Genomic DNA, 13,239 nt, shown 5'->3' on the forward strand with positions numbered 1-13,239 from the left:
ACATCAAACCTCAATTTAGGATCAAGACAGTGTTCAAATTAATTTCCATATCTCACATTGGTAGATTTTTAGTATCGATATACCATTGTCCATAATACCAGTACCACCGTATTCTCAGTACGGAGTTCGATCATGACCCGATCGGCTAGGCTATCTCATTAGAGACATCAACCACAATTACTCTCAATATCAATACCACTGTCTTTAACACGGAGTCCGATCACGACCCGATCGGCTAGGCTATCCATTAGGGACATCGACCACAATCACAATTTCAATTATAATTTCCAGCACAATCACCACCATGTGTGCGACATGGTGTCTGATCACGACCCGATCAGCTAGGCTGTCTTATTTGAGACATCAACCTTTTTATATCAATCATCGCATTTTATAATACTTTCACATCTTTTCATTTCATTGGCACTAGTGGCCATAATTATAAGATCATTCTTGGCACGATGGCCATATTCAGTATTTCATGCTCACCTTATCAATTTCAAATATCATCCTCATCATCAACAACAAACACAATTCAAATCAAAGTGTGTAGTACACATGTGAGCAATTTAGAGTCTAATGCACATAGAGATATTTCACAAAATTTGGCATAATAGCCTTCATTTGAACTTGACTTAAAGTCGAAAAATTATTAATGCATAGCCCATATTTTAACACATCCTTAATTGGTAACATAACATGAATAGAGCATTTGGGATGCTTGTTGAACATATATCTTTCAACCTAATCTTACTCGGAATAGCCAATTTCATAATGAATCACTCGGGACTTACATAATTTACATGAATATCGTGGGATTCAATTCTAAGAGAAGAGTTTAGCCAATATACCTCAATTGAGATTCCTTAAACTCTAAAACGTTTCGGAATTCTTAACAACTTCAATCTATTTTAGAAATATAACAAATTAAATCAAAATTAGGAAGATGATCATGTTTCTAGCTCATTTGAGCATTTTATCAAACACTAGGTGTGCACAAGGTTTCAAGATCCTTTTATGGAGAATTCCATCATCCCACAACCCAATTTTTACCATGCTTAATTCAACAATCTTCCTACACCCCTTGATATCACATGCATATAAAATAATCAACTCTTATGCCTAAAAATTATCTTGCTAATTAACCATTTTCAGATGATTTCGAAATTAGGGTTTAGCGTGTAGAATCTTACCTCTAGGATGAAGACCTAGTGAGCTTGCCTTCTTAATCTTCCAAAACTTGAGCAAGAATTGAAGAACAATTTTTTGAAGAACACCTTCTCACTCTAGGGCACTCTCTCTCACTCTAAAATATCACATTATATCTCAAAAAGGCCCAAAACGTATATTTAACGAAGTAGGGTCGGGTTTTAAAATCCCAAAAATGAAGCTCCGGAACAGGTTCTGCGGTCGCATATGCGACAGTATAATGTTTATGTGGACCGCATATCGGTCGCATAATTGGTGTCCAAAATGACCAAAAATCTGCCTGAGTCTGCTGTCACTATGTGGTCCGCATAAATGTTACGATGTCGCATAGTCGACCGCATAATTACTTCCAACTGACCCAATTAACTGCCTCACTCTGCGGCCATTATGCGGTCCGCATAGTGATTCTATGATCGCATAATGGACCGTAGAAATGTACTTTTCCGCCAAAAAAAATTCTTTACTTTTCAGTGCATTGTTCAACCCAAAAAGTCCGAGCCGCGGCTCGCAAGCTCACCGAGAAGAATTTCTATAATACTCAACACGTAAAACCAATTCGGCACCACAAAATATTATTTTCTTTTGCAAAAATTTTACGGGGCCTTACAGACATGGTGCCTCCTCTCCCACAGATGTGGAGGCTGTCTTACTAAGAGATTTTGTGATGCTGCAGTGGGGAAGGGTGATTCACCTCGCCTAGCAGAGGCATTGTGCGTTGTGTCCTCGTCCACTGCTTCAGAGCTTTTGTGGATAATGTTCATGAGGTTGGTTTGGGAGGTCACTCATTATTCTCGTTCTTTATTCTCTGTTACCTGCCATATTAGATCTATGCATGCAGAGAAAAAAAGGTTCTTGTTTTTTTTTACGTCAATAACTAGTATCGATTGTAAATCTAGAAGAAACTAAAAGACTTAGCTAGAAGATCCCCACAGGCGGCACCAAATTGTTTGACCAAAAAGTATAACTTTTGGCTAAACTATTAAATTTATGTAATAATGGGTTAAATCTAGTTAAGGATAATAACTCTAAATGCAAATCTTGAAAACGTGTGGGAAAGAGAGACATATCTCATAAATGATTGATGACAATAAGTCTAAAATATTCTTAAAGTATGAGCAATAATGGTGGTGTAACCAGCAATAAATAGCAATAAATAGTATTTAAATAAATAGAGAGAGTGATCCACTCAATAATATATGGATTGGACGAATGTTACTCCTGACAATGATGAGTGACAGAAAGATCCAAGATTTGTTTAAATAATCCTCGGATCTGATGGAAAAGTGTGGAATGATATGAGAAAGAATCTTTATCAAAAGGTAATCTTTATATTTTCACAAGAGAGAAAGAATCTTCTTCTGAAAAGTGTTCTTATCAGATGAATATTACATTCCCGTATCATTGTCTATTCTTTCTATATATACGGGATATTTTTCTAAGAAACCCTAATAGTACAAGTGCAGAGAATATCCACTAGAATATTCCCTTTTAATATCCTATCCTGACAAACTAGTCGTTACAACTCCTATCATCAATATTCAACCTCGACCCTTGTTGACATCTCGGTTACGGCTCTTGTCGACATCTCGACTACGGCTCATGTCGACACTTCGGCCAATGACTTTGTTGCTTCTTGGGTGACCTCGATCGACTCTTTCATTAATGTCATATTACGCTAAATATACTTAGTTTTGGCCTATACACATAATCCTCCCTAAACTATTCTATTGAATGTGGTATAGATTAATGCACAAATAGTAATACAACAGTTTAATCACACTCATTTAAAATTTATCCTCATATATAATGTATACTTAGGGGTCATTTCGTAATGATGGATAAGCAAAAATAATTCTGGGTAAAAATTTAATATTGCCTTATCCCTTATTTAATTAGTGGTCTTGGGATAAGTCCCATGATTAAAAATAGTATCTGGGTAACTTATATCTGTCAAAGGATGGAATAATAATTCCAGGATAAGTTATCCCAGGATAAAGTAATAAAATTGATAATCTCAGGATTAATACAACATACCAAACAGTCAATAAGAAATAATACCAAGATAATAAATCTCAGCATAACTAATCCTAGTATAACTAATCCTAACATAATTAATCACATCATAACTAATCAAACGACCCCTTATAGTTTAAGGGTTTTAAAGTGAAAAAATAAATTTTAATATGGTTTAAATAGTAAGCAAAGTTATACTTGGTATTTATGAAAATCTTTGATTTTTAGTTTACTCCGATCCGCTAAATCTCCAAATTGAGAGCATAGTCCATATGTTTGTACAATTATGACAACTTTCTTCTTTTCATGTCAGCCAATTCGCTAAGGACATTACTCAGGAAGCTTGAGCCCCTCTTCACCCTACCATTTGACTCGCCTACTTATGCCATTGCCAACCATCCATTCCTTCCTTTCAGCTACCTTTTGAATTCATGTCATTCCCTCGCAGCCCTCAAACGGTTACACGCTCTTGCTTTGACAACTGGTTACCTCACCAACCTCCCAGTATGTACCAAACTTGTATCTTTGGCTTGTTTTTTATCGCCCACGATGGACTACGCCCGGAAGCTGTTCGACCAAATGCCTCAAAGAGATGTGTTTGCTTGGAATACCGTAATTCGGGGATATTCCAATCTGGGTCCTTGTCAAGAAGCTATAATCCTGTACAAAGACATGCATTTACAGGGTTTTTTACCTGATAACTATACATTCCCTTTTGTGCTTCGGTCTTGCTCGGTGTTATCCGCTTTGAGAGAAGGTAGAGAAGTACATTGTAACATTATTAAACATGGATTTGAATCTGATGTGTTTGTACAGAGTTGTTTGATTACTCTGTACGCGCAGAGTGGGGAGACTTTGGATTCAGAGTTGGTGTTTGATCAAATGAGAGTGAGGAATATAGTTTCTTGGACTGCTACGATTGCAGGGTATGTGCAAAATGGAATTCCGGAGAAGGGATTAGGACATTTTCTCAAAATGGTCAATTCGGGTACTTTGCCTAATGCTATTACTTTGGTGAGTGTACTTCCCGCCTGTGCACGGTTGGAGAGTTTGGATATGGGAATGTTGATTCATGGCTATAGTATTAAGTTAGGAGTGGAAACAGACGTTGCACTAGTTAACGCTTTGATTGCATTCTATGGGAAGTGTGGACTTGTTGACGTCGCGTGGTCTTTGTTTGAAATGAAGGAGCATAATCTGGTTTCATGGAATACAATAATTGCTGTTTATGAGCAAAATGATGCTGGTTCTGCTACAATTAAGCTATTTCAGAGAATGCTAGATGAAGGGGTAAAATTTGATTATATTACATTGGTTACTGTTATTTCGGCTTGTGCCAGATTGGGGGCACTTGGTACTGGAAAATGGATTCATGAGCTTGTCAAAAGCAAAGGTTTGGAATGCAATATTCCAATCACAAATGCACTTATTGATATGTATGCAAAATGTGGGAGTATAGAATTGGCTAGAGATGTTTTTGACAGGTTGCCTTGTAGAAGCGTGGTTTCCTGGACATCAATTATAGGAGCTTGTGCTTCTCATGGTCATGGGAAAGATGCTCTTGAGTTCTTTTCAAGGATGAAAAAAGAAGGAATCCAACCTAATAGCCTCACCTTCACTGCTGTATTGACAGCTTGTCGGCATTCAGGTCTTGTAGAGGAAGGGAGGAAGCACTTTGAGAGCATGACAACAGAATACTCGATAGTGCCAGGTGTGGAGCAATGTGCTTGTATGGTGGATCTTCTAGGTCGAGCAGGCCAACTTTTTGAGGCTTATGAATTTGTAGAGAACATGCCTATTGAGCCTGATGCAGATGTTTGGGGAGCTTTGCTTGGTGCTTGCAAAATTCATGGCAATCTTGAGCTGGCAGAATCTGTAGCAGATCGACTACTTGATTTAAATCCCCAGACAGTTCCTTTCTACATACTCATGAAAAATATCTATGCTGAAGCTGGGAGGTGGGAGGAAGTAGCAAGATTGAAGTTTTTGTTGGAAGAAATGGAAGCGGAAAAGATTCCTGGCAAGAGTTCAGTTGAGATAAATCAACGGATACACACATTTTTGTCTGGGTCAAGGATTTCAAACTTCTCGACAGTTCCACTGCGTGAACATGGTGTTCAACTGAAGCACAAGCAAGCAGCATTTTAAGTCTCTTGTTGTTCTTTAAGCATAGAGTATTATTATTATCTGTTACAGTCCATTGAAGAATGCTTTTGCGGCTTGGCCATCCTGGACTTGAACCAGAGACCTCGCTGGTGAAGTAAATCATTGCACCTATGTCCAACCAATTATGAGATAATCTATAGATTCCCTTTCAGGAACAAGCCATCCTTCCTTACGTAGCATAATTGTACTACGCTCTCCAACTATGCCTCTGAAGATTGGGCAAATTTGATGGTTATCCATGGAATATTAGCTCAGGTGGGAAGAATGGAAAAGATTGTACTTGCTATATCCATTTCTTGTAAACATGTGTTGGTCCACTATTCGTTGTATTGACACATATTTTTCAATATTCCAAGTATAGCCAAGTGTACAATTTCATTCTTTAAAATCAATTTTTATGCTTAACTGCACGGTATAAAGAAAGTTTCTGTTGCTGTAGTTAATTATCACCTCTTTGCTGTACTTTCTAAAAGTAATGAATAGATAATTTCTGGTTCTTCCTAACCATTTTGTCAAGCTCATGCATGGTTTATTCTATGGTCTGTAACAATATGCAATTCAGTGTATATCTTCTGTATTGATCATGTGCTGGAAAGTCATTATAAGCATATTATTTGGGCTTCTCCCGTCCAAATAAGCATATTATTTGGGCAATTACATACATGGCTGGAAAGTCATTATAAGCATATTATTTGGGCTTCTCCCGTCCTCCTAGCCTGCTCCACCAACGTCTAAAAAAAGGCAGTATGGTGCACTAAGTTCCCACTATGCGCGGGCGCAGTCTTACCCTATATTTCTGCAAGCGGTTGTTTCCACGGCTCGAACCCATGGCCTCTTGGTCACATGGCATCAACTTTACCAGATACGCCAAGGCTCCACCAACGTCTAAAATTGAAAAATAGAAAGAATAAAAAGAACACCCAGAAATTAAAGAATTTTGAACTTATTAGAGACTGAAAATTGGCTAGTATAAGTGACTGAATTAAATGGAACATTCTGCATCAAGATAAAGGAAGATGTAACAAGGCTTTACACAAATAAAATCAATCCACAAATTCCAAATAGCCACCCTATAGTGACTCAATAACATCATCATAACAAGTACTACACCTCACAAATGCATATATAAATACCCTCTTAGAACCTTCTTAATCTGTCTCTCTTTGAATTTTAGCCTTCAAAATCAGTTTTAACCCACTGTCCATACTTGTTCTTAATCTTCTCATCCAACTCCTTAGCTTTCATTTCAGAAATCTTGTTTGCATTTGCCATTGACTCTTCTTGAACTTTAGCAATCCTCTGATTCCTCTTCCTTGACCATGCCTCTCTCTCTGCTTCTAAACCTTCATAATCTCTCACCCAACAACTCTGCACTGCACATGTCAAAACCAACACTCCCAATTGCATTACAAACATGGCCATTAGAACCCCACATTCCAATCTCACCAAAACTTTTGCTTCTCTAGGGTCTCTTGGTGATTTCAGCATCGAAAGACTCAATTTTTCTTTAGTGAACAAAGCCAAAATGCCGAGTAATTGGCCAATGCACGACGCCAAGAGAAGGGATATGTGTGTTATGAAGCAACAATGAGTTAGCTGAGAGTAGAAACCAATGAAACAAGAAAGAAGTGAAATGGCAGAAACCATGAGAAAAGCCCAACCAAGTGAAGTTGGTGGTGTTTTGAGTACAACTATTGGAGCTACAGAAGCTGCAGAAAGAATGAAGAGAATGAAATTTAGAAAAGAAAGCAGTACAATTGGGAAGGAACAAGAATGCCTAAGCTTTGAAGAAGTCATTTCTGAAAATGAATAGTGTATTTGTTTTTTCTACTTGGATTGTGATAATATTTGGTGATGAAGGTAGAAATGTTGAAGTTTCTATATATAGAGAATATGGCCGTTGAGGAGATATGTGACATACTGGCATTATAACATTTAACGGCTAAATTTGGACAGACCCCACATTTTTGTCTAGATTGATGTTTCAACGTTTGAGTTCGGAGTTCCCTCCTTCTGGTTTTGAAAAAGTGAGCGTTTTGAGGTTTTGTAAACGTTAAAAAAGCGTTTAGATTTCTGTGAATTTCGTGGCTTTTAATGTCATATGATTATTGTTGTGATACTAATATTGTCTCCTTTTGTCCTTTTGTATTTTTGTTTCTTTTTGAGCCGAGGGTCTTTTGGAAACAGTCTCTCTACCCCGTCGGGGTAGGGGTAAAGTCTGCGTACACACTACTCTCCCCAGACCCCATTAGTGGGATTTTACTGGGATGTTGTTGTTGTTGTTGTTGTTAATGTCAAGGAGGTTGATTAAAGGGCCCATGAGATGATTCAAGCCTCATAATTCAGATTAATTTATTAAATGACTTGCTACAATCTACAAGGTACTACTCCCTCCCGTCCTGACCATTTTACCTTTTTATTTTGGTCCAAAATAAATGTTCACTTAAGTAATCAAGAAGGAATTGATTTTATTTTTCCAAAATTTGCCTTTATTTACATATTTGAATGTGTCAAGGTAACAATTAATTAAGGTTAATTTAGTGAACGTATTTACTTAATGAGTGTGTCAAAAATAAAATGGTCACTTATTGTAAACCGGAGGGAGTACTAGATAAACATGTTTTATCATGATTAGGATATCCCCTCAAGGACACAATCATTATGATTTTAGGACATCTTATCCAATATAGAGACAAAAAGACATGAATGAATTTCAAATTTTGAACACAAAATTACTGTCTTGCATTGCTCTATCAATTGTTCAAATCAGTTAGAGAATTATTTTCTTGAGCCGAGGGTCTTTCGAAAACAGTCTTTCTATTTTCATAAGGTAGGGTAAGTTCTGAGTACACTTTACCCTCCCCAGAACCCACAATGTGGGATTACACTGTGTATGTTGTTATTTGCATTGCTCTATCAATTATGTGCCTTTTGGCTTCAAATGTGAAGCCTACACCACACCACTTTCTTCTAACTAGTGTACTTTAGCTATCCCAAATATCACCCTTCGGCCTGTAGAGGGAGTCTAATAATTTTGTAATTTTTTTGGGCAAATCAATGATTTAAGTCAAGAAAATCTTCCGCGGTCCAAAAGAGCCTTCATTTCAAGTGAGGTTACTTTGAACATTTTCCGCATTGCCTAAAGAAGCACTGTGTACAAAAACTGAAGATTGAAAAACTTTTTTTTACTGATCCAGTTTTATCCATTGAAACTAAAGAATGCAGAAAATAATAATCTACAGAGCAGGATTTGAGATAAGTTGGCATTTTCAACATGATCATCACTTCACAAAGATGTCAGCTCTAGGAACGCACACATTATGAAGTATGCCGTTGGCTATACAACCCACCATGGTTGACCACATATCCATTTTACGCGCTGCTCACTCCTTTTTGTTCCTGCCTATGCTTAGTTTACTGCAATTCAGTGAGATACAGTATTATGTAGATCAAACTTGAATACATTGGGCCAAAAAAAAAACTTGAAATACTCAACAATTCAAGTGTATATATTAAGCACCCAATTGCTCTCCGCAACCCCATGAAACAGTGCATGACTACTACCACTTGCAACTATGCTATGGCAGTTACTCAAATAGGCCTAAGAGGTTAAGAAAAGAAACAACTTGGCTCGTTGATGTCTAAAGAGCGGCAGCTAGGCCTCCTCCAGTTTCCATTGGATCTTACTAATCATAAAAAAGGGTCAGTTAAAAAAAAAAAAGAAAAAAAAAAAAGAAGTGATTAGGTGAGAAATGGGATTACTAATTAAAGCTGAAACAATTTGGAAACCTAAAGGATCTCACTGTCTTAAAGAAACAGTGAGGAGTGGTTTTAGCATTGCAAATTCTGAACAGAACACTCGAACAATTAACCAAATTCAAAACAACATTTGCGTTTAGCACTCCCTCTGCCAACAAAGCACAAAGCAAAAAGGATATCTGAAAAAGATGTTTCTACGAGTAAAAGTACATAAATGCAGCATACTATTTATGGAAATGAAATTTTCAGTTAGCTGGAAGAACTTTGGGTGACAGAACATGAGTAGTTAACCAACCGTAATACTACCAAGTATCAACTTAGTAGATAAAGTTCTTTAGGTCTATAAAACTTTACGATGACATCTGTTTTCCTAGGCAGATAGATGTCCCTTCACTCAATCCCCCCTCGCTTACCACCATGAACAACACTTTTCCCGATACAATCGGTTTTTAATTATTTAATAAGAAAGATGGAAAATCCTACCGTATACAAAATAAATTTTGTAGCTGAGTACAGACATTTCTTTCCTCCCCACATGGATAGAAGTAGATAAACAGGAATTAATTCTAACTCCCACATGATGACAAAAAGTAAAAGATAACAGAAAAGATGACAACCTAGCATTTTGTAGGCCGATCACTGACTGATACAGAGACGAAAAATCAATAAACAGATCACAAATGGTAACGGGGAAACGAGGGAGATTGGGTGTGCCACTACAAGATAAGAGTAGACAGCATAAACAGGTACGATACCAAGGTATGCTTATTGGCTAAAAATTGCCTCCACTCTATCAAGTGATGCTTCTAATCGTCCAGAATTCATATTGAACAATGGTTCACCAGTTCCTACAGCCCTGCAAATGGAAAATCCAAAACCCAGATAATCAATCACTAGATCATGAGCGCACCATCAAGTTTAAGTCACTTTTAATTTAAAAATACAGTATTTTCTCACAAAGAAAAAGGCATATCAAGATTAACAAGCTTACCCAGTAATTTCAGGAAGGACATAGTCTGCTCTCCACCCGAAACGAAAATCTACACCGGGACATAATCCAAGTGACGTCTTATTCCGGATCCTGGAGACACCATCTCCACCCAAACAAGTTGTGAGCTTCCATTTCCAACCAGTTGCATGCATCTGAAAGTTATGGCCTATTCCTACCTGCAGAAACTCAGATCTTAGGATCAATAAATATAGACAGATAATGGTTGCAAGCAGTAAATAGATTAGTATAGGGGGAAAGAACAAATAGCTAAACCTGAAGATTCAGAAATTTTGTTACTGGGATCTTTTTCGATAGAAGGCGCACTTCATGATGCAAAGGCTCACATATGAACTTCCATCGCCGTTCAGGGGCTAAAGGCTTTAAAACCAGTTTTGCCAGATATTCATTGCTTGGATTGTTATAAAACTGGTCAAGATTGTCTTCAAGTGGTCAGAACTTGTAAAAAACTGAAAACGCTAATATAGACACAACTTTATAATACCTTGAAAACACTACAGTTAACCACAGTCAGGGGCGGATTTGTAGGCAAATATATGGGGCACGTGAACCCATGGTCTCTCCTCCAAACTAGGTATTTTTGTACATATTTTTTAGAATTGGTCTAATATTATCTACTGTCACTCATGCTCGAAAGTCGAAAGAGGCTAAATGGTGCACTTGGTTGGATGTTGAGTTATTTACCTAGAGAAGCGGGGATCAAATCCCACTTATTACTTTTTTTTCTCCTTTCTTTAGTGGTGCACCCATATTATAAAAATCCTAAATCCGCCTCTGACCACAGTGCTGATGCAGAAAATTCACATCTGACATTTACATTTTACAATTGCTATTTTACTCTTAGCATCCATCCTGAGGAAATGGCTGGCAATAATTAGCATATTTGTCACTCAGTGACCATATTGTATTCTGTCGTTCCCATCTTAAGACACTATTTCACAATCGAGCACTACTCTAGATGGTTGAATCCTTCACCTTCAACAAAGAGGTTAAGAGTTCGAGTCACCGAGCGGAGCAGTGAGAAAAAAGATTGTTGGCCCCCTACCAAATTAGAAAACACACGCTTACTATATCCATGGTCTAAACACTCTACTTTGACCTCAATGGTTTTAGATTAGTCGAGCTTTATCAAGTAGTCTTTTTTATTCAAAGTACAAAAAGAATAATGTTCAATGCTAAACAGAAACTTAATCAAGCACCCAACTATTATAAAATTTATAGTTTCTCTCTTCAATCTTTAAAATGAGTATTTGGACAACACTAACATTGCAGCTATACTTCATCCAAAATCATGAAGATCAAACATAACATAAAGACATAGCTATAAATTCATTAAAGCAATGTATAAGCAGCCCCACTTTAAGGCGTAAAAGTCATTCACATTTGAAACTATATGCCAAAAGACAGATTCCAATACAACAAATAACTGAACTTTCACTCGACCTACATGCAGTAGGAAATGCATCCATCTTTAATACTATTCATTTTCTTTAAAAAAGAAAAGCACATGATAATTGACTCATCTCTTTTAACTGAAAAGTAACAAAAGCATCAGCAAATAAACACTATAAAGAACCATTTAGCAGAAATTATGAATAAACTACAGCTTGTTTGGATGGTTGTTACCTGTTGTATTGTATCGTATTGTTACTTTATATTGTTTTGATTGTTACATAAATTTTATTGTATCGTATCGTTAAATCCGTCGTTACGTAACGACGAAAAGTGTCACTTTATAGAACGACCGATTTGATGTGATCACATCGTTACCTTATTTTGTTCTCTCATCTTGTCCTTCCTTATTATATTAAATAATCTTATTTTATCTTTTACCCTACCCTTTTATATAATAATTCTACATAGTACCTTACTTTTGTTTAATAATATTACAAGTTTATTCTTCATATTGTTGGTGCATTACATCATGAAACAACGACAAACAATACAATCCATCAAAATATTGTATACATCAAAACGATAAAGTACAGTACATGAGTACAATACAATAATGTACCATACATTATGAAACGATAAAGAACAACCATCCAAACAAGCTGTAAGCATTGACATGATATGGTCAGAATAGAAATTAGCACCTCCAAGTTAACGCCAACACGAAAGCCCTCAATTTCTTTTCTAAACTTCAGAAAAAGCTCTGAAGGCACCAAATTTACTTTGTAAAGATCTTCCCATGATGTTGGTTCTTCTCTACTGGGGCCACTCTCCTCCATTTTCACACCCAAAACATCAAATTCAAACTGCAATACGCCAAAAACATAGTCAAAATCAATACTTTACATAACTAAGTAGTTTTTCAATGTCTAGATTCATGTATTTTGTGAAAATTTCAGTGTTAGGAGAAAATGAATATACGAGAAAACCCAGCAACTTCATACCTTTAACTGGATTGGATTTTGAAGTTGTAAATTGTAAGGGATGAAGATAATTGCTAGATATTGCTTTTGGTAATGCTTTAAAAAGAGAGAGAAGTGACACGAGCAGCTTCGTGTTTTGGCTCCGGTAACAAGATAGTGTAAAGTTTTGCATAAAAGACCAAAATAATAAAAAAGGGACATATTAGCAAAAAGGTGTGCTTTTCCTAAAGATTATTTTTAGAATTTTCACATGGAACTAAAACTCTAAATATTTGACATTCTCTAATACTGAGGCATGAGTGGTTGGTTGTGCAGGATACGACAAGAGGTAGAGGGCGGCCTAAGAAATATTGGAGAGAGTTGATCAGGCAAGATATAACGAGGCTCCAGATTTCCGAGGACACGACACTTATAGAAAGATATGGAGGTCGAGTATTAGGGTTGTAGGTTAGGAGGTAGTTGAGTATTGCCTTACTTCGTATCATTGTGGGACTAGCCAGGTAGGATTTTTGTCTAAGATAGCTAGTGCAATGTTGTGTCTTACTATTTTGCTTTTCAGTGTAGGACCTATTTAATAGCTATCGCTTTTGCTTTGCATCTTTCTTCTAGATTTCATGGTGTTCTTAATTTTCCTATGATTGTTGTGGTAATACTAATATTGTCTCATTTTGTCCTTTTGCCTTTTTGTTTTCTTGAGCCGAGGGTCTT

At 36.8% G+C, this 13,239-nt stretch overlaps 3 protein-coding genes across 3 annotated transcripts; 1 reads left to right on the forward strand and 2 right to left on the reverse strand.

Annotated features, from left to right (window-relative positions):
• The first annotated feature begins 3,414 nt into the window (after window positions 1-3,414).
• Window positions 3,415-5,820, forward strand: LOC104107338 (pentatricopeptide repeat-containing protein At2g29760, chloroplastic-like). The gene has a single exon (XM_009616107.4). The coding sequence runs from the start codon at window positions 3,529-3,531 to the stop codon at window positions 5,368-5,370; it is 1,842 nt and encodes a 613-aa protein (XP_009614402.1). The 5' UTR covers window positions 3,415-3,528; the 3' UTR covers window positions 5,371-5,820.
• Window positions 5,821-6,362: 542 nt separating this feature from the next.
• LOC104107330 (uncharacterized) lies at window positions 6,363-7,254 on the reverse strand. The gene has a single exon (XM_009616093.4). It carries the CDS (start codon window positions 7,183-7,185, stop codon window positions 6,559-6,561), a length of 627 nt encoding a protein of 208 aa, XP_009614388.1. The 5' UTR covers window positions 7,186-7,254; the 3' UTR covers window positions 6,363-6,558.
• Window positions 7,255-8,552: 1,298 nt separating this feature from the next.
• Window positions 8,553-12,751, reverse strand: LOC104107331 (uncharacterized). Its single transcript, XM_009616094.3, has 6 exons — window positions 12,553-12,751; window positions 12,253-12,414; window positions 10,412-10,564; window positions 10,139-10,314; window positions 9,903-10,003; window positions 8,553-8,805 (listed from the first exon to the last, which is right to left on the reverse strand). The coding sequence occupies exons 1-5, from the start codon at window positions 12,730-12,732 to the stop codon at window positions 9,913-9,915; spliced, it is 762 nt and encodes a 253-aa protein (XP_009614389.1). The 5' UTR covers window positions 12,733-12,751; the 3' UTR covers window positions 8,553-8,805; window positions 9,903-9,912.
• Window positions 12,752-13,239: the final 488 nt, after the last annotated feature.

Source organism: Nicotiana tomentosiformis, chromosome 7 (genome assembly GCF_000390325.3).
Source record: "Nicotiana tomentosiformis chromosome 7, ASM39032v3, whole genome shotgun sequence".
Classification (NCBI taxonomy): Eukaryota; Viridiplantae; Streptophyta; class Magnoliopsida; order Solanales; family Solanaceae; genus Nicotiana; species Nicotiana tomentosiformis.

Coding starts and splice junctions, on each gene's coding strand:
- LOC104107331 (XM_009616094.3), bottom strand. CDS start 12,732: ATGTCCCTTTTTTATTATTTTGGTCTTTTATGCAAAACTTTACACTAT. Junction 10,315..10,411: donor CAAAATTTCTGAATCTTCAG/GTTTAGCTATTT, acceptor GAGTTTCTGCAG/GTAGGAATAGGCCATAACTT. Junction 10,004..10,138: donor GTCCTTCCTGAAATTACTGG/GTAAGCTTGTTA, acceptor TTCCATTTGCAG/GGCTGTAGGAACTGGTGAAC.
- LOC104107338 (XM_009616107.4), top strand. CDS start 3,529: ATGTCAGCCAATTCGCTAAGGACATTACTCAGGAAGCTTGAGCCCCTC.
- LOC104107330 (XM_009616093.4), bottom strand. CDS start 7,185: ATGACTTCTTCAAAGCTTAGGCATTCTTGTTCCTTCCCAATTGTACTG.